The sequence below is a fragment of the Ceratotherium simum genome, chromosome 4, assembly GCF_057802395.1.
Source record: "Ceratotherium simum simum isolate JZ-2026a chromosome 4, ASM5780239v1, whole genome shotgun sequence".
In the NCBI taxonomy this organism is placed as follows: domain Eukaryota; kingdom Metazoa; phylum Chordata; class Mammalia; order Perissodactyla; family Rhinocerotidae; genus Ceratotherium; species Ceratotherium simum.
Genome location: NC_141903.1, coordinates 18,584,809 through 18,605,312, shown reverse-complemented (window position 1 = coordinate 18,605,312; position 20,504 = coordinate 18,584,809). Strand labels below are relative to the sequence as shown.

The following is a 20,504-nucleotide window of genomic DNA, read 5'->3' as shown; positions in this document are numbered from 1 at the left end:
ATACTAGCTCATGAAGTTGTTGTAAGGACAAAAGAAGAGTACAGGCGATAAGAGAGCATGAGGAAAACATCACACACAGGGCCTGGAACATAGTTAAGTCTCACTAAACAACTATTATGTGGTTGGTGGTTCTGCTGGTGACAATGGGCACACAGCGGGTCAGAGCTTTTAGAACAGGCAGAAGTGTCCAAAACTGGCTGTGCATGAGCATGTCCTGGGGTCCTGTTAAAAGGCTAGCCCAGGGCCGGCCCTGTGGCGTAGTGGTTAAGTGCGTGCGCTCCGCTGCTGGCAGCCCCAGTTTGGATGCCGGGCGCGCACCGAGGCACTGCTTGTCAGGCCATGCTGTGGTGGCATCCCATATAAAGTGGAGGAAGATAGGCACAGATGTTAGCCCAGGGCCAGTCTTCCTCAGCAAAAAGAGGAGGATTGGCATGGATGTTAGCCCAGGGCTGATCTTCCTCACACACACAAAAAAGGATAGCCCAGGCCCCACCCTAGACCTGTTCAACCGTACTCTTTAGGTACAAAGACCAGGTTGCTGCCACTGTGAAGTGCTTCCCAGCCAGGCGTGACCTTGGAGACTATGCCAGTCCCCACCTTCCCATTTTGCAGATGAAAAAACTGAGATCTAGGGCCGGCCCTGTGGCTTAGCGGTTAAGTGCGTGCGCTCTGCTGCTGGCGACCCGGGTTCGGATCCCGGGCGCGCACTGACGCACCGCTTCTCTGGCCATGCTGAGGCCGTGTCCCACATACAGCAACTAGGAGGATGTGCAACCATGACATAGAACGATCTACTGGGGCTTTGGGGGAAGAAAATAAATAAATAAATAAAATTTAAAAAACTGAGATCTAGAAGAGAAATGACCTGCCCACATCCACAGCTAGGGAGTAGCAGAAAGGCTGATTTTCTGTCTATCCTCCCTGTTGTGTCTCTGGCAAGCACAGGGCCTGAAACACTGGTCAGAGCTGGCCCAGCAGAAGCCTGACCACTTGAGTACTTCTTTTAAGGCTAGAGCTGGGTTGGAAGGAGGTGAAGCTAAGAGGCTTACCTGAGAGCCCAAAGAAGGGAGGGGCCCACTTATTTACATATTCCTCATAGAACACACTGCTGAATAATGATACCATATATTCCTTCCTGCCTTACAAATGAGGAGACAGAGGTTCAGAGTGAAGAGGTAGCTTTTCTCAAGGTCATCTAGCTAAGAGCAGAAAAACTCAGACCTTTCACCTCTCAGGCCCAAGATTCTTTTTTTTTTTTTTTAAATAATTTTTATTTATTTATTTTTTCCCCCCAAAGCCCAAGCAGATAGTTGTATGTCATAGCTGCACATCCTTCTAGTTGCTGTATGTGGGACGCGGCCTCAGCATGGCCGGAGAAGCAGTGCGTCGGTGCGCGCCCGGGATCCGAACCCAGGCCGCCAGCAGCGGAGTGCACGCACTTAACCGCTAAGCCCCGAGGCCGGCCCCCCAAGATTCTTGTCTATATGCTAGAAGTCTTGAGCTTCCAGACCAAGAACCACTCTTACAATGTGTTTTATTGGTCTTCGATTGTGTTAAAAATTTTTTTAAATATAATTTTTAAATGAAAAATTAGTAGATTTCTTAGAAGGTGCAGATTTGGAGTTTCTCTGGAAATCTGAAGGTTCGGTAACACAGAGCTTGCATCCCTGAAAGGTATTAATTGAGTGGAGCTGAGTAGAAGCCATGCCCTCTAGGGGAACACCGGCTTTAACACAGTCCCCACCACATCACACTGTCTCAGCCACCCAGCTAGACTCACTCACTATGTTACCTGTTCAGTCCTGGTGGGCATTTAGACTTGAGACTCCTGCCAAACGCTATGGCCTTTCTGCTGAAATTCAAGTCACAAAGGTCTTCCCCCAGGAACAGAGAATGAGGTCAACGAGGGCAGGTCTGATTCTTTTCCAGGTACTTGGTGCCAGGGATTGCCAGAGCCAGCCCAGAGGCGGGGTCCCTCCAGGAGATGCTCCAGGGAAGCCCCAAGCCTGGTCCCAGATCTTCACTTTCACAAACGGGGCTTGGGGAACCCCTCCTAGATCAGAGCGTATGGGGGCCAGACAGATGGACCGTAAAGCACATTAGCCCGTGGCAGATGTGTGAGAAGCTATATTTCTGTATTTATCTACTAGTGAGCATGCCCTGAGAACTCCTGCCACTCCGTAAATCAGGAGCATGAACGCCAGGCAATTCTTTTCTTTTATGAACCCACATCCATTATTCTATCATGTCTTCCCCACCAGGTGAGCGGGACGGCCAGCTGGTACAGCCACAGAGCCTTTCACTCACTTAAAACCCTTGACTGAGGCACCACGGGGCGGCTGGCAGATTCAGACTGCCTGGGTTTTGAACTGTGTGGCTCCTTCCTTCACCACAGCTGTCCTCAGGCAAATAACCTCTCCGTGCCCCCATTCTCTGATCTGTAAAACACAACTAATAATGTTGTGTAACCCTTGTAGGGTTACTAGGATGATTGTAAGAAACAATATGAACAAATTCCTTTTGGCAGGTACATTATACACAGTAAATACTCAGTACATGCCAGCTGCTATCATGAGCGCCGCCGCCACCAGGTGATGATAATATGCTGTATTTTCTGTTCAGGGAGGAAGCTGAGGGCACAGCCCTCAAATCCAGTAAACAAGTTAACAAGATCATGTCAGGTGGTTAAAGCTATGAAGAAGATAAAAGCGGCGATGAGAGTGACTAGGGATATCACAGAGACCTCTCTGGGAGATGACATGTGAGTTGAGGTTTTTCAACCTTGGCACTGTTGTCATTTTGGGCCAGATCATTCTTTATTGTGGGGGCTGTCCTGTGTTTTGCAGGATATTGAGCAGCATTTCTGGCCTCTCCCCACTCAATACCAGCCATACCCCTCTCCCAATGGTGACAACCAAAAACGTCTCCAGACACTGTCAAATGTCCCCTGGGGAACAAAAATGAGCCCTGCTGAGCGGCCAGCCCAGTGGCGTAGTGGTTAAGTTTGCATACTCCACCTTGGCGGCCCATGGTTCACAGGGTCGAATCCTGGGTGCGGACATCAAGCCACACTGTGGCAGCATCCCACATACAAAATAGAGGAAGATGGGCACAGATGCTAGCTCAGGGCCAATCTTCCTCAGCAAAAGAGAAAAAAAAAAAAAAAGAGCCCTGCTGAGAATCCCTGATATAAAAGATTAAGGGAGAAGAACATTCAGATAAGAGAACTGATGGCTTTGGAGAGCTGGGCATGAGGAAACAGATCCTTGACCCTGACCCTAATCCAGGCTTTTGCAATGTTGAGCCAATTCCTTAAAATAAATCTCTCTCGCTACATACATAACGGGTTCTGTTTCTCTGGAAGCCTGACTGATACAGTGGTTGAGCTGGGATGTCAAGCTGTACTCACTCCTGCTGCCTGTGTCCCCAGGGAGGCCCAGCTCCAACGCAGACAACAGGACGCAGCTCCACAGAAACCGGTCTCACTGTCACCCACCCCCACAACCTCTCAGCAGGAGAGGCGACTCCCACCCACCGGGGCTGATGGAAGAGGGCGGGGGGCTGGTCAAGAGAGACGCCAGGAAAAGAACTGCGAGACCAGGAGCAGGTGATGTGTTTATTGCAGGATGTCTTTTTCTGGGGGCCGGGCTGGCTGTGAAGCTCTATTGGGGGCCCCTCACAAGCGCCCAGCCCCCCAAGACACAGACACAATAACTTGGAATCCAAACCAGTCGCACATAAATAAAAGGAGGTTGGCAAAGGCAAAAGAGAAAAACAACAAACAAACGTGCAGTTTCCTACGCTAGTGTGACAACGTGGCAGCGCCCTATCCACATCCAGTCTCTCTTCTCATTCCCCTTCCACAACGAGGCGTCACCTGCCCTGAAAACCCCCTTCGGATTCGACTCAGCAGCCTGCAGCCGCCTTGGGGCAGTCCCCCTGCTGCAGTCTCCTGGACTGGCCAACGAGTCAAGCAAACCAACGTGGGTTCTTAAAAAACAAACCAAAAAATGCTTCCGTGGTTCTGTGCATCTCCCAGTTCTGACGAGTGAACAATGTGTCCCCAGACCCTGAACCAACCAAAAAAGCATGCTGAGCACCAGCTGCCAGTCAAAATAAAAACATATTGCACACGGTTACAAGAACCTTCCTGAGAGCCCTCTGCTGCAGATACCCAAATAGTGGCTTCCGATCCAATCGGTCACTGGCCTGTCAGTGGTGGTGTCACATACCCTTGTACACCCCCCACGCCCAAATCCAGTCAGCATTAAGCACACATTTCACATTATTATCCTTTGCTCTTAGCCAAACCCAAAGCTGAGGCTGGGCTTAACCTCACACACATAAACATGCGTGTGTGGGGGGTGTTGGTTTTAAACCTCTGTCTACATTCAACAACCTTTTTCCTCCGGGTGATTATCGAAGTTCTACAAGTGAACACAGCATCCAAGATGTGGAATCTTCTGGAATCGAGAGCCTAGAAAGTGGTTCTCCCTAACCATACGCTTTTGAAAAGGGAGCTCTGTTGTCACCCACTGGTCAGCCACAAGCCGGGTTACAACCTACAAACCCCCACGTGGGACAGTGTGGCAATCAACATTATTTTTCTCCTAAGGAATTTTCAAGTATCACAAAATCCCTGATGCAGTATGTAAACAAGACATCTTACTGAACAGAAAGCTAGGTCACTTCGGGAAGCAGCAGCATGTGAAATATCTAAAAGGCCGAATAAGGTTTTAGGTTCGACGACAAAGGCAAGACAACCGCCCGCCCACCATGCCTCAGAAGGCGGACAGTCAGGCATCAACACACCGGGCCCCCTGTACGGGGCCAGAGAAAGAAAAGCACCCAATACGGCATCTACTGGGGTCCTGAGAACACGTCAGGCTGCCCCTTCTTTTTCACTGATGTAGCTGCCATCGGCAAAGAATAAAGGAGTCTTTGATACTAAAAAGCAGACATGCTCACGGACTGGTGGTCTGCATCCAGTTCCCAGTCTCCTGGCCTTGTAGCAGGGCTTTCTGGATTCACTGGGCCCCCGCTCCAGGGAACAGCCACAGAGCCATCTCCTTGCACCCCAGCCACATGCAGAAGACGTCTTCCAGAGGAACGCTCTTGGGTGAGGTATGTCATTGACTGTTTTGCTCTGGGTCAGTTTTAACTAAAAAGAGCGTGGACCCTCTCCATTCAAGGGCAACGAGGCTCTGCGGGGACAGCCTCCCAGTTGCCTTGCTCCGCTGAGCTTCCCTCGCCAGTGTCCTCTTCCTCTGCCTGGGTCTCCAAGGCCTCCCTGCGTGGCCCAAAGGGGCCCTATCTATCGAAGCAGCCTGTGGGGAACGCGTGGCTCCCGCTGAAGAAGCTGTTTCTGTAGGTGGCAGTGAGGCAGTGCCTGGGCTCGGCTGCAATGGCCATCTGCATGCTGAGGGATGTGGGGAGGGGCACGGGACACACGTCCAGAGGCTGGAGGGTGGGGTATGGGGCATGCAGGGATGAGCCAGTGCCCCCTGAGAGCAGGCTCCCCGAACGGTGGCCCTGCAGGGAGTCCCGGTAGGCCAGGCACAGGTCCTGCACGGGGGTCTGGAACTGCACCAGGGCCGGCGTCGTCGGCTGACTGAGGGCAGCGTAGGCGGGCGGCTGGAACAGCACTTGAGTGGAGGCTGGGGGTGTGCCAGGCACCATTGCCAAGGCCTGGCTCTTGACTGCGACGGCATCCTTGAGGACATTGTCATAAGCTCTGAAAGGTAAGGACCTGGGTGAGACTTGGAGGTCTAAGGCCACAAGGCCTCAGACACCTGAGGGGGCCTCCAGCTGCCTTGCTTAGTGAGATCCAAGGACATCTGTGTGTTCTTAATGCTTGGCCTTGCCCAGCCTGTGCCCACCGCCTACCACTGCGCCTCAGCTGTTCTTTGACTTAACTCAGGCCTCAGATCTCAGCTTGAATCTGCTTCCTACAAACAAAACCTCTTCTGACCCCTCAAGATCAGCCCAGCTGTCCCTGGAGCCCCTGCACTGCCCCACCTCAGCAGTCAACACCCCAGGTGGTAACTTCCAGGGTACTACCTGGCCCCTCGTGCCAAGTGCAAGCTCTGAGAGGGAGGACCCCGTCTGCTTTTGCACATCACTGCATCCCCACACCTGGTACAGTGCCTGACAGAGACAGGGCAGAGCTCCTGGTCCCTCAAGGCACTTCTGGTGGCCCCATCCCCAGCCGGGTCACTCCTGAGCCAGCAGATCCCAAGCAAGTTGCCCCTGGGGCCTAAGTTTCTCCATCTGAAAAGGGGGATGGAACAGGTTTTTTATCATCTCAAAAAAAAAGTTCCTCATAGAGCTTTTAGGGAAAACAAATCGATGAGAGGCTTATGTAAGAAAAGAGCAAAGGGAGGCTTGCAGCAGATCTGAGATGGGGGCTCTCCCAGAGCAACAACCATGGTGAAGAGGCAGGGCTGGTGGCTAAGTACCCAGGGCACCCATCCTCACTCAGACCAGATCACACTCTCTGGCTCTGGTACCTTCTAAAAGGTACACATTTTAAACATTTTAGAGGAATGAGACAAGGGTAGCCGGCAAAACTCCCCACACTGGAGGCTGAGAGGTGGCTCTTCAGGGCCCCAAGGGCTTTTGCTATGACCACCCTGCCCCACTCCCCCCGCAGCCAGTGCGGCCAGCATCCAGGAGATGCTGCCACCTGTTGGGTATAGGCAGGTAGGAGTTTTCTGTCCTCTGTCCTCCTCCCTATGGTCACTACTTTCGCCTTGACATCGGTTCACGGTATGATGCCTTGAAGCATCCTCTCTGATCCACTGATACATCCTCTCTGATCCACTGAACATCTCCTCCCCAAGATTCCCAGAGACCCCTGCAAGGAGGCTGTGGCCTCTTAGGGTAAGCCACTCTGGCCTTAGCTGGCTAAGAGGTCAGCTTTGTGGCCATGTCTGAGAAAAGAAGCTTATAACGACAGTCCTTCAATGTGATCGTCTAGGAGATTATACTGGAACTCAGATCAAAGAACCCAGACATTTAGAAGGATGTGCACACAGCCCCTCTTCTCCCTCTCTCCTTGACCCTAAAATTGTAAGCCCAAAGCTACCCAAAAGAGGACGGACCAACTCTCCAAATCCCAATTCTATTAGGAGACCCCATGGCCCACTTTTACGTGAGACACCAGCTGGGGGAACCACCAGAAGCTCAGACCTCGGGCAACCGCCGGACGTGGGCCCAAGAGCAAGTGGAACCTGGATATTTCAGAAACACGGAAGGATCAGGAGGGGAACTTACATCAGCAGGATTTCGATGCAGGTGCTGAGATGCTCCAGGGAGTAATTTGAGATCCTCTGCAGGTCTCTGGTCCAGTAGGGAGAAAGCTGAAGGCAGATCCTAGCGGCCCCCACACAGGCTGCAGCGACCACCGAAGGCTGGAACTTGTAGAAAATATGATCTGAAAGGGAATTGCAGAGGGAGTCAGCATCATAAAGCCTCACCCTGGAGGCCCCAGTGCCCCCCTGGCTTGAGCCCCCCAAGAACTGGTAGACAAATGATTAGGTTCAAGGCTGTCATTGCTGCCACACACACACGATGAAAAATCAGAACAGTATGAAGTTCCATTTTTGCATCTTCAACGCCTTGGCTCGCAGTCTAGATTTCTGATGTTAGCCTAAAGCAAGTGATTTTTAAAATATTGTCCATAGCTTCCAGGGGGGCTGCAGACAGAACCGCCAAACATTTGTCCTTTCTCTGGTTGTTAGGGGTGAATGATACACCATTTCCAAGGCTTCTGTTGTGGGGTGTGACTAAAGGCTACTTATTAATAAACAAAGCCTGGCCCAAAAGAGCACTCAATAAAAATCTGCTGAATGAATGAATGGCTACAAGAGTTTGATCTTCATAACCGAAACTGGCACTTGACATAACCGTTTTCCGAGGAATCTTTTGTTCCCCTCAGCTCTACTGAAGGATGATTAACAAAAAAAAATTGTATATATCAGAGCCAGCCCTGATGGCCTGGTGGTTAAAATTTGCCACGCTCCGCTTCGGTGGCCCAGGTTCAGTTCAGGTGCGGAACCACACCACCTGTCTGTCAGTAGCCATGCTGTGGCGGCAGCTCACACAGAAGAACTAGAGGGACTTACAACAAGAATATACAACTATGTACTGGGGTATCGGGGAGGAAAAAAAGAAAGAGAGGAAGATTGGCAAGATGTTAGCTCAGGGCGAATATTTCCCAGGGGAAAAAAAAAAAAAAAAAACAGGCCAGCCTGGTGGCATAGTGTTTAAGTTTGTGCACTCCGCTTAGGTGGCCCGGGGTTCACAGGTTTGGATCCCAGGACCGGACCTACGCACCACTTATCAAGCCATGCTGTGGCAGGCATCCCACATATAAAGTAGAGGAAGATGGGCAAAGATGTTAGCCCAGGGCCAATCTTCCTCAGCAAAAAAAAAAAAAAAAAAAGACAAGTTATAATAGTAGCTAGCAATTATTGAGAGCTTATAAAAAATTATATATATTTAAGGTGTACAATGTGATGTTTTGGTACATGTACACATTGTGAAATTATCTGAGAAATCTTAACATCCTACTAAGATATCTGGCAACATGGCAAAGCTGGTACTATTTATATGCAAAAGCAAACTTGAAACTCCCACAGTTTTCATGAACGACACTTGGTCGTCAGTGTGTTATCAAACTGTCTTCAGTTGTTTAGGATTTTCGATGACTTCAATGTGTGCCTGTTACAGTATGAATCAGGCAGAGTGGTATTATGGTTACAGACACAGTTACAGACTCAGACTCCCCAGGTTCAAATCCTAGCAATGACCTTGGGTAAGTTACCTCACCTTTTGAGCATCAATTGAGGAACCTGATTTGTAGAAGGAGAACAGCAGAAATGATTATCATGTGGAGTCATTGTGAGGTTCAAATGAGATAATGTATGCAAAGCACTAAAATAAGGTGACTGGTACACACTAAGCGCTCAATTAATGCTTGATATCACAATTACTGATATTGTTACTCATGACCATTTTTGATCTGTAGTGGATCAGGTGGTCGTATCAACAGTATTTCTGAGCCAGTATTTTATCTAATACCTAGATTTTAAGACATTGGGAAGATGAGATTCAAATAAAAATCCCCAAACAGGGTAACCTTATTGCTAAAGCAGATGTAAACATAATCCCCTCCCCCACCTCATCTGTATGACGACAGCTCTTCAGAAATGACCCATACCTCAGGACCTGTGCTACTGAGCTCATCTGCAGTGTTCCAGGTTACCATAAGAAAAATCACCAGGTGATCAGTGAGTCTGTAGGGTACCAGCTGCCTGGATATAAACTGCTCTTTCTCTTTTTGGTGTGATTTGGTGACTTGGGTGGATGGGCCCCAGGCAGTAAGGACTCCTTGAGGACATGCCTCTCTGTGCCACCCGATCCTGGCCCGTGTGGGTGGGGAAGGGGTGAAAGATCCTGACATTGGGCCCCACCTTGCAGGGTGACCTCTAGGAAGTAGTGGGCGTACTCCTTGAGGCACTCTTTGGTCTTGCGGGGGCAGGTGGTGGGCCAGCTGTGGCAGTGGTGGTCCTTCTGGCTGACGGAGGCCAAGAGGTAGTAGTCCAGGAAATGGGCAGGCGTGGGCAGGCAGAGGTTCCAGCTGAAGGCCTCCAGGAGCAGCATCTCCGTGCTCAGCAGCTCCTTCTTGGTGAGGGTGAAGTTCTGGCTGCTCAGGATCCTCGTACTGTTTATCTGCTCCAGCTTGGGGACGTGGTCTTCCCTATCCTCGAACTTACCTGTGGGAGAAGCAGAGGTTACTGGAAGACAGCACTTGCCTGCACCCAGGAAGCGCGGGAGTGCAAGGTGGGGGAAACGGGTGAAGGGATCAGAAGGTACAAACTTTTAGTTATAAGATAAATTAGTCCTGGGGACATAATGTACAGCATGGTGACTGCAGTTCATAATACTGCATTGCATATTTGAAAGTTGCAAAGAGTAGATCTTCCAAGTTCTTGTCACAAGAAAAAAAATTGTACTATGTGAGGTGAAGGATGTTGACCAAAATTATTGTGGTGATCATTTCACAACATGTACATATATCAAATCATTATGTTGTACACTTTAAACTAATACAATGTTGTATGCCAATTATATCTCAATAAAACTGGAGGAAAAAAAAGAGAAGTGACATTATGCAACTTCCAGGGTGAGGCTTTGCAACTTCCGCCTTCGCGCCTTGGAATGGCATACTGAGACCTCCAGGGAAGGAAGCAAGTCTAGTCTATCGGAGGTGAAGAGACCACAAGGAGAACCAAGGTGTTCAGACAACAGCCAGCATCAACTCTGAGAAGTGTGAGGGAGGCCATCCTGGACCTTCCAGCCCAGCTGATCCTCCACCAACTGTGTGCGCAAGCCCAAGGGAAACCAGTAGAGGAAGCACCATGCAACCCACATCATTGCTGTTTTAAATCACTAAGTTTTGGAGTGTTTTGCAGGAATAGGTAACTGGAATAGGGACAGTAGCGAAAAGATGTGAAACCCCGCAAATGTCACAGAGCTCGGAAAGTACTGCAGGAACAATGAATAAATACTGGAAGGTCCTGGAAATAAACTGCATGAAATAAAGCTACACGGAGCTAAATACAAACAAAATATAAAATAAATATATTTTTTTAATAAATATATTTATAAAAAAATAAATAAATATTTATTTATTTATAGCTAAATATAAACAAAAATAAAACACGAGCCTTGGGTTATCCCACGGACGGGTCCAGGGAACCGAGCAATGCCTGGCAGTCACGGTTGTGGCGGCTCCAGCAGCAGCCTCCACTGTGGGAGGCTCTGCAGGTGGCTGCTGGGACCTCCCAGCTTCAACACGCCTCCCTCTGGGGAAACCACGCACACCTGGCTGTGGCCTCCGTCACTGCGGTTCTCTGAAGGCACCGTGCCCTCCTTGCCCACAAGCCTCGTCTATGCAGCCCCTCTGTCTGGAACGCCCTTTCCCACCCCCTCTTCACTCAGCCTTGTCCTTCATCTTCAGAGTCACCACCCTTGGAAGCCCTCCCTGACCACAGTGCCCACGTACCGCCTGACCCCCACATCAGATGCTGAGCCATGAGGCCTGGCCTCAGTCTGGTCACCTGTGGCCTCCAGGCCCAGCCTCGCAGGGTACAGAGCAGCTGCTGAGCAAGTGTCAGCAGAGGCCATGGGGCTGCCGGGCAGAGCTCCAGGCACACGTGTGTGCTGATCAAGGGAGCAGCGAGCAAAGCGTCCACACACCTGTGAATGACTGGGAGAGCCTCTGACCCAGTTCTCATCAGTCTCACGCTTCTTAGGAGAGAGAAGGAAGTAACTGCTACAGGCTGCCCTCCTGCAGACACAATACCTTTCTCAGGAAGGCCTCAGAAAACATCACTGAGAAAGGAAACACCGACTCTTGGAGGCCAGTGTCTCCATCTTCAGCGAGCCAGGCAACAGCCCACTAAGTGGGCAAATGGTGTTGAAGTGAAGTTCTGGTCTTGATGGGCAGGAGCAGAGCGAGTGGAAATGTACACACGGGAGCAGAGACGACTGCCGACAGGTTCCTAAGCAGCTCACGGCACCCACAGACTCCGTCTCCTTCCTGAGCCCTATCCATCACAGCTCAGCCTGGCACAGCACTGCCCCCATAGCATACACCTTCCCTTGACTTGCACGCTCGGGCAACTCAGGCAGGTAAAGGCAAGGTCCACGCTGCCCAAGGGGGAGAGCCTCTTGTACGGCTGGAAATCCTGGGGGCCTGGCTGACCAGGCCTTGCCGGCCTCCGCAGCCTCATCCCCAGGCTCTCCCTCCCCAAGCAGAGGATCCTTCCCCATGGAAGTCTGACCCCTCCTCCACCTGGGAGTGCTCGACCCCTCACCCACCGTGTCATGTGTCCTCCAGAGTTCAGCTCAGAGGCCAATGGATGTCATGAAGGCACTTCTCCCACTCAGACTGCTTGTTTAATATCAAGCATTAATATTAATGGCCAGCACCTGACTTTTAATAGGTCATTAATGGGTCTCAGCCCCTAGAGGACAGGAACCATGTCCAACCCATTCGCTGCTGTGCCCCCAGGTCCCAGTACATACTAGGTGCTCAATGAATATTCGTTCAGAGAATAAACGGTTCTCTCTGGATAGTGGGATTTGGGGCCATTTGAACTGTTCTCTGATGATCTCTGATTACCTGTATTCTCTCATTTTTCTCCAATGATTATGTATTTTGTGCAACTTAAAAAGAAAAAATATTTTTTTTGCAAAATTGTCAAGGTTTCCTTGAACCTTGCGCTGAACTGGGCCAACACTCTTCGCAGGCACTCAGTAGACAGGAGTGCTCTTCTTCCCTGGAGCAGAAGGTGGCCTGGTAAGGGTCACATCCCAGCAGAAACGTGCACTGCACTGCGGGTGGCGGTAAGACCCTTCCAGGGCATTGCCGGCAGCCAGCAATCCATCCCAACCAGCAGGCGTGCTCAGTCAGATTGGTTTCCTCCCTGCCCTTGGTGCTTTTCAAACCTTTCAGAGCTCTGCCTTTTCCCCAGCCACCAGGCCCAAGAGGATGACCCTCCAACAGAAGGTGCCACGGATGACTGAGGAATCTGAATTCACCGGCTCCCTCTGCTCCCCAAGCTGTGCTTTTTGGGAACCCACCACACTGCAGACCAGAGTCCGGGAGAGCTGGGTCTGAATCCTCAGCAAGTTGGCTCTGGACCTAACAGTATTAAATTCCACAGGCCATTTGTTTCCTATCCAGGAATATGCTCCATGTGGGGATGAAATAGCCAAGCAGAATGGAAAGTGCTTAAGAAGTGCCCAACAAACGGAAACGCACAGAGCCTCATGCTGGGCCGGGCACTGTGCTTTGTGCTGGACACGCACTGGATCCTCCCAGGTAGGTTCTGTTCCGGTCCCCGGAGGCTCAGAGGAAAAGCTCATGTGAGAACTTAGCTCCACATCCACGAGTCACCTCAAAGACCCTGCTTTTAATTGCTGGCCGGCGAGCCCGGCTTAGCAACTATTCCCCAGCAGAATACATTTCGCAGCCAGAAAACATTTTACAAGTTTCCTGGTGTTGCCCGTGCCTGACAGACGTTTCCTCCCCTCCTCCCATGATTGTGAATGGGGCCGGCCCTTTGTCCCCAGCGCCGCCACCAACAAGCCACCAAACACCGCCACTCAGCTGCTTGCTCCTTATCGACAAATGGCACAGACAACAGATGCCTGGAAATCTTCAGGCAGTCCCCCGGGAGGGGTGGGGGACAGAAGTCCACATCTTTCCAAGTCAGACAAGAGCCACAGACTCTCTTCGACTCCTTCGATACACTTTTTATTTGGAAAATTTTCAAATCCACAGAAAAGACAAAAGAATAGAACAATGAACACAGATGACCCTTCGCCCAGATGCACCAACTGCTGACACGGAGCCACATTTGCCGTGTGCGCACGCGTGTCTATGTGTGTGTGTATAAAAACTGGTTTTGTTAGACCATTTCTAATTAAGTTACAGATGTGACATGCCACCCCTGGACACGTCATCATCCATCCCTGAGGTCATTTTCCTACATTATCATAATGCTATTAGCAATCCTAAGAACATCAGCATTAATGCAATAACAGTTTCTAATATTCAGTCCACATTTGACTTTCCCCCAAGGGCCCAAAAAATGCCTTTTATAACCTTTGTTCTTTTGGATCCAGATGCAACAAGGCTCACACATGGTGTCTGTTAGCTCTCTTTAGTGACCTTTTTTGTTTTCATGACACTGACTCTCTGGATGACTCCAGGCCAGTTGTCTGTAAATGCCCCATCTTCTGGACTGCCTCATTGCTTCCTCATGATCAGACAGCGTGGGCAAGAGAACTGTGCTTCTTACCAGATCACCTCGGGAGTTATTTAACATCAGTTTGTCCCAGCAAATAGCGATGCTACGTTTGATCGCTGGGTTAAGGTGGTGGTGACATTAGGTCTCTCCATTTTAAAGGCACCATTTTCCGGGCCGGCCCCGTGGCTTAGCGGTTAAGTGCGTGCACTCCGGTACTGGCGGCCCGGGTTCGGATCCCGGGCGTGCACCGACGCACCGCTTCTCCCGCCATGCTGAGGCCGCGTCCCACAAACAGCAACTAGAAGGACGTGCAACTATGACATATAACTGTCTACTGGGGTTTTGGGGGTAAAAAAAAAAAAAGGAGGAGGATTGGCAATAGATGTTAGCTCAGAGCCAGTCTTCCTCAGCAAAAAGAAGAGGATTGGCATGGATGTTAGCTCAGGGCTGATCTTCCTCACACACACACACAAAAAGGTACCATTTTCCTGTGAAATTAATAAGTAATCTGTGAGGTGACACCTTGAGACTCTGTGAATATCCTGTTTCCCAACCTTTAACTCAATGGTTTGGCATCCATGGATGATCCTCTCCTGAATAAATTATTACATAGGGGTTAAAAAAGAATTTTCAACAATTCTATCATTCCATCCACATTTTTCTTTTTGGATGTTCACAACAATGCCTTTTAGGACCCTCTGCACACCTGGCTGACTGATTCCTCCGGCCGCTCCCAAGGGCTGGTGCACAGAGCTCCTGGGCGATCCCCAGCAGGTCACACAGTTAGTGGACTGATGACCATGAGTCCAGCCACGTGGTCTAAACTCTTAACCACAGGACTAGGCCACAGTGGCAACACTGTCGATCCAGCGAGCCTCAAGAAAGACACTCACAAACTGGCTTTTCTTTTTTTTAAACGGCATTTTTAAAATTGTGGTAAAATGCACATAACAAAATTTATCATTTTAACCATTTTTAACTGTACAGTTCAATGGCATCAAGTACATTCACATTGTTGTGCAACCAATCTCCAGAACTCTTTCATCTGGCAAAACTGAAACTCTATACCCATTAAACAAGTCCCTGTTCCCCCGCCCCCAGCCCCTGGTAACCACCATTCTCCTTTCTGTCTCGATGAACCGACTACTCTACAGACAGGCTCTTCTCCTTCCACCTACTGTCCTAGCAATCAAGCCTTAAGCAGACCAAACAAGATTCCTGACTTTTCTGAATTAGAGCCAAGAGAAGCAATACTTTCAACTGCTTAAAAAATAAACCAACCTGCTTTATTTTGGAAATTTTTAAATATACCAATTAAAAAAAATAGAGAAAATATTATAATGAACCCCCATGAATGCATTACCCGCCTCCAACAGTCATCACCATTTACCCTGCCTTTAGAAAAACTCTTAAACAGAAAGGTAAACAGCACAGAACAGGACTCTGTGAAAAGTCAGTGTTGCCCCATTTCTGACGCCAGGCCCAGCGCTGCTCACACCCCACTGGATGGGCTGCTTTACCTACTGCTCCCAGTTAACCCCCTCAACAGTCCTCCATGCTTGTTGACAGACTCATGCAGGGCTCCCTGCTGCCCAGAGCTAGAGGCTCCGAGATGAGGCCCAAGTTTCCTTCTAAAGAGAACCAGGTTTTAAAGCAACAGCTGCTACTCTTCCTTCCTCAAGAAATGCAATTTCTTTAAAAGTGGGCACAGCTACTCTCCCCCATGAAGGGCCACTCTCCTATTTTAGTCTTTTTTCTCCCTCTTTTCATCTGAGAATGAGAAACAAAATCTAATCAGGAATTGAGACCCCCTGGCTACCCCACACCCCTGAGCCGCCAGCCCCCTGCCCTACGCTGTATGGTGCTGATGTTAAATGGAATGGAGGGAGGTGCTGATGTTAAATGGAATCAGAGGGATGAAGCGCTGCCCCAGTGGCTTTCTGGCCTTGCCCGACCCTCCAGGTGGGGTCTGACATCATCCTGGGTGACTGTGGGAAGTGCTGGGCAGTAGAAGTGCTGGGGACCCAAGAAGAGAGAGAAAGCTCTAGTGAAAAGGGCTTTTCCTAGGGGAGGAAGCCCTGGGCCCATTAGTTCCCAGGCAGGGCCAGGCTGAATGGAGACCTTTCTGATGCTAATTCTTTCTCAGATTCTTCCTTCCTCAGAGGGGAGAGAAGTGGCCACCAGAACTTGCCAGCTTTATTTATAGCTTGTCCTGAGAATAGTTAATGATGGCCCAGGATCCCGTGACGTGGGGGAGGCCGGATTCTGGGAGCCGGGTTGGAAACAGGTGAGAATGCCCCTTCCAAGGGCCTCAAGTTCAGGCTCAGGTGCCGGCTTCCCATTCTGCCTCCCTGTTACAACTTGCATGATTTCAGGCAATCACCCGGAAACCTACATGTCAAAGAGTGGTGGTGAGGGCCCGAGGAGCGCAGGTCACGTGACTGTACACGCAGGAAGGGCTCCAGAAATGGTAACAGCCGCTGCTGTGTTATTTATTGAACATGGTGTGTATTCTTTGCATCCCAGACCTGGGATCTTCTAAAGTCCTGTTAGTTGGGCAGAGATGAACTAGAGCTGGTAGCTGATGCTACAAGACATTTTCTTACAGGCTCTGGAAAAGGAATGGAAACAAGCCCAAGAAAAGGCTCCCCCACCCCTACCTGATCCCACTGGCCAGGCTGTGCTGGACGCCCAGAGTGGACACTAGAGTGACTCCAGCCTCCTTCCCCTTGACTGTGACCTTGAACTCCCACCCTCCAGCTGGTGGTTCCAAGGTCCACAGAGAGGGAGGCAAAGGGGAGTGTGGGGTCCAAGGCCTTTCCCAGATGGGTCACCCAGCTGGTTAGCAAGAGGCACACCAGGATGTAAGCTCGGGAGGGCAGGGAGTTCCACATGTGGTTCCCCGCTGCATGCCAGGCTCTGCGCACAGCACAGCACAGCAGGCAGCACTACACGCAGGCAGCCCTCAGGGAGGGGAAGCCTCCACGGGCTGTGCTTGTTATGCCCTTCACACGTGCTCTCAGTTCATTCCGGTAACAACCCCAGGAGGCTGGGAGTGTTTCCCACATGGAGTCAGAAGCTCAGAAGGGTTAAGTGATTTGCCCCAACCACCCAGCTGGTACAGGACAAAGCAAAATGAAAAGTCTGGCTGGCTGCTCCATGAGGGTAGGGACCACATCTGTCCTGTAGAACATTATAGATCCCTGCCGCCAGGCATGGCATCTGGCATAAAGTCAATACTTAATATATTAAGAGTTGTGTTTTTTAAATGAATGAATAAACGGCTCCAAAGTCCACAGCTTTCTATACCACAAGCCAGAAATCTCAGATACAGCCTCGAGGATCCCTGCTATCCGGGAAAGTCTCCATAATGGGTACCTCTATGTGGGTGCAGGAATTCCCACGGATGTGGGTGTCAGGCCAGTTGCGGCCCCTCCCTATGGAATGGCCCCATTCTCCGCAAACACCCTTGTCTTCATCCTCCCCTCTGCTTATGCTACTTAGTAACTTAATTCCAGAGCCTTTTCCATGAAAAAGATCTGCATAATCAACAGGACTTCGTTTGTTCTTCCAATGACAGAACTGAAGTTGAAGAGTGAATCTCTAACGGGATACTTTCTATAATAATGGATCCCCCTCCCTCTCTGCCCAAACCAGCTTTTTTATTTAAAAAACTCTGGCTTTTTGTAGTTACTGGAGGCCAGAAGGGCACTTCCTACTCATCCGCAAAGGGGGCACTGCTCATATGTCCAGTAGACAAGTGTCTTTCTGAGACAGATTTTGAGCAATTTGACGGAGAAGCCAGGAACTGCTCTGAGGACAGTGCCCTCTGAAAAGCTGTTTTACTTCTCGATGCAGCACAGAGGGGCAGCGCGTGCACTCTGATCGTCCTGGGTGCCCAGAGGCTCGGCCACTCCCTGGCTGCATCGTCTGGGGCAAGTCTCCACCTCTCGGGCCTGTGCGATGGGAATAATAGAAGCAGACAGAACTGTGGTGAGGACGACACGAGGGCTCAGCATGCTGAGAGTGGCGCCCAGGGCTCAACAAACCCTGGAACTCGCTCTGCTTTATAAACCCCTGCTTGATTCAGGACCAACAGCACAATCACAGTCACAGGAGGAATGCCAGTTTAATTTCCAGACAGGATGTGATGTCGGGGAGAGAGGAAGCCAGGGAAAGAGCAAGAAAACCCTGCAGCTATACGCCAGTGCTTCGGTGGTCTTCGGGGAAGGGAGGAAGCTGTGAAGACCACAGGGGGTGGGGACCTGCTGCAGCCACGTCCACGAGCTCCAGCCCCTTTAGGGATCTGGAGGTTGGGACACATCCTACAGAAACAAGCCTACAATCCAGCCATACCTGGACTTCAGGGGCCTGCTGGGTAGACCTGGCCTGAAGGTGGACCTGGGACCTTCCCTGGCTGAGTTCCCTTGCTTTCTCAGAACACAAAAAAAGGTCCTTACAGCGGGTTACAGCGCCGCGGGGGTGGTGGTGAACAGAAGGAATGTCTACAGACCCTGTCGTCGAAGATTCATTCCACATACACGTACCTGCTATGTGCTGAGCCTGGGAGACAGTGGATCACAAAACAGATAAAGCCCCCATCCCCACGCTGTCTTACAGGGCCTCCCTCCCTTCTCTCCTAAAAGCAAGGCTGTCCTGTTCATGGCCGCACCTCCAGTCTCTGGCACAGAGTAGGGCCCAATAAATATTGAAGGAATGAACGAAAACACATTTCTGACAGGCTGAATCAGTTCCTGAGTCCAACTTTGGAAACAGAGACTACAGGTGGGGTTGCGGGTGGTTATTTTCTTCAGAAGGAAATTGTAAAACTGCCTTCCAGGTCAGAGGTGGCATCCAGCCAGCTGGGTCACACACCGGCTTCCCTTCTGACTGTGAGGACTTCCCTGTCTCAGGATGGAGCAACTGCTGCAATGACTTCACATGGTGGCCCCAGCAAACCCCTGGCTCCTTTGTGCTCTACTTTATGCGACGCAAATGATTTTACCGACCGTCTAAAAGCAGGGTCTGTGGGGTGGGGGCCACTTGTACATGGCTGGCATCCGGGGCCAGGGTCGAGCAAGTGCTTCGTGCAGAGGAATGGAGCCCTCTCCTGTAATGGTCACTGCTCTGAAGAATGCTCATTCCCAGCTCACCAGAGGCTGCTCCGGACCAGGCCTGATGGGGCTGCCGGCTGAGGAAGAGCAGAGAGTGAGTCCTTCTGGGCTGCAGTGCCCAAGGCGTGGACATCAGGGGTGCTGGGTCCTTTGTTCCAGCCTCAGCTGGGAGCAGGGAGAAAGAGAGAGAGAGGCAATCTTGGCCACTTCTCTCGAGGTTAAAAGGGGAGCTGCTTCCAGACACGAGACCTGGTCCTGAGGGCTGAAGTTTCCGTCCAGATCAGTTAACATGCAGCTCTGCAGGCTCAGACAGCAGAGCAGCCAGGAGTGCCCCAGAAACCTCTCCATCTGCTGGCCCGGGTCTTCCTGGTGCAGCCAAGCAAGGAGGTGAGCTGCCTGTAGGACAAAGGCTGCTGTTGTGTAGTGGCTGAGAACAAGGACTCGGGGATGGCTACCTGGGTCGCCATCCTAGCCACGCTCCTTCCTAGCCGTGTGCCCATGGGCAAATTACTTAACTTACTGAGCCTCGCTTTCCTCTTCTGTCAACCAGGGAAAATGACACTGCCTACCTCACAGGATTGTTTAAGGATTAAATGAGTAAATCCACGCAAAGAACTCAGAACACAGCCTGGTATAGAAACACCCAATATATATTAGCCGTTCCATGATCACTGAGGTCAAGATCTGCCCTCCAGCCCAAATTCTGATTACAGGAAAAAAAGTAGTGAGTTTGCAAGTAATTTTTATTATTTATATTTTTTCTATTAACTTTCTACAACGAACAAATATCACTGTCCTGCTGAGGAAAAATGGTTTAAACTTCTCAGAAGACAAGATGTCATGATGGGACCCTAGAGGCCAGAACTGGCAGAGTAACTGCCAGAGAAGGTTCTGGAACGTGGGTATGCCCTAGTCCAAGCCTATCCCAACATGAATCTGCTTTATAAGTACCCACAAGTCAGGGGGTGTCAGCATTTCCTAGAAGAGTCCTAGAAACCCCAACATGACAGTGACGAAGGAGAGACTTTTCCTGTCTAGACACCAAAATGCTTGTAATTAAAATGAAGACTTAGGAGGCAGGGAGAGGCAATGCATACTCCTTGAAGACAATCGTGAAAATTCAGGCAAACACACCTCATGTCAAAATAATCTCTAATCTCACCACCCAGGGTGCAACAGGCTGGTATATTTCCCTCGGGTCTGAAAGTGGTTTTAAAACCAACCGAAGCTGCCCTGCTGGTTCAACCACCACCCATGCTGACTAGGCAGTGGGTGCCCAGTGAGGGGCAGTCTGCTGTGACCAGGGGCGTGGACTCTCCACTACGTGGAGCCCGAGTCTCCTAGGCGAGGCAAGGAAGAGCCATACTCTGGAAAACTCTCCGGCTGGTTCTCCACGGGAACAAGGGGCCTAGAGAATAAGGCCTCCAGAGCTCTGCCCTCTCAGCCTCCAGCATGAACGGGAGAATGGGTATAAAATGCAATCCTGGCCGTAACAGGAGAGAAGGTACCGCAGGACACAAGGGTTCACTACAGAGAGGGATCAAGGTTAAAGCAAACAAAAAGA

The 20,504-nt window shown here is 50.4% G+C and overlaps 1 protein-coding gene across 3 annotated transcripts in view; it reads right to left on the bottom strand.

Moving 5' to 3' along the window:
• Nucleotides 1-3,602: 3,602 nt before the first annotated feature.
• Nucleotides 3,603-20,504, bottom strand: part of CCNJL (cyclin J like) — a 50,090-nt gene continuing 33,188 nt past the window's right edge. For all 3 annotated transcript variants that reach the window (XM_087429463.1, XM_087429464.1, XM_004428570.3), the window contains exons 4-6: nucleotides 9,477-9,779; nucleotides 7,276-7,435; nucleotides 3,603-5,734 (exon numbers count right to left, since the gene is read on the bottom strand). In XM_087429463.1, coding sequence (XP_087285589.1) covers nucleotides 5,311-5,734; nucleotides 7,276-7,435; nucleotides 9,477-9,779 — 887 coding nt within the window. In that variant the 3' untranslated portion in view covers nucleotides 3,603-5,310. The remainder of the gene's footprint in view (nucleotides 5,735-7,275; nucleotides 7,436-9,476; nucleotides 9,780-20,504) is intronic.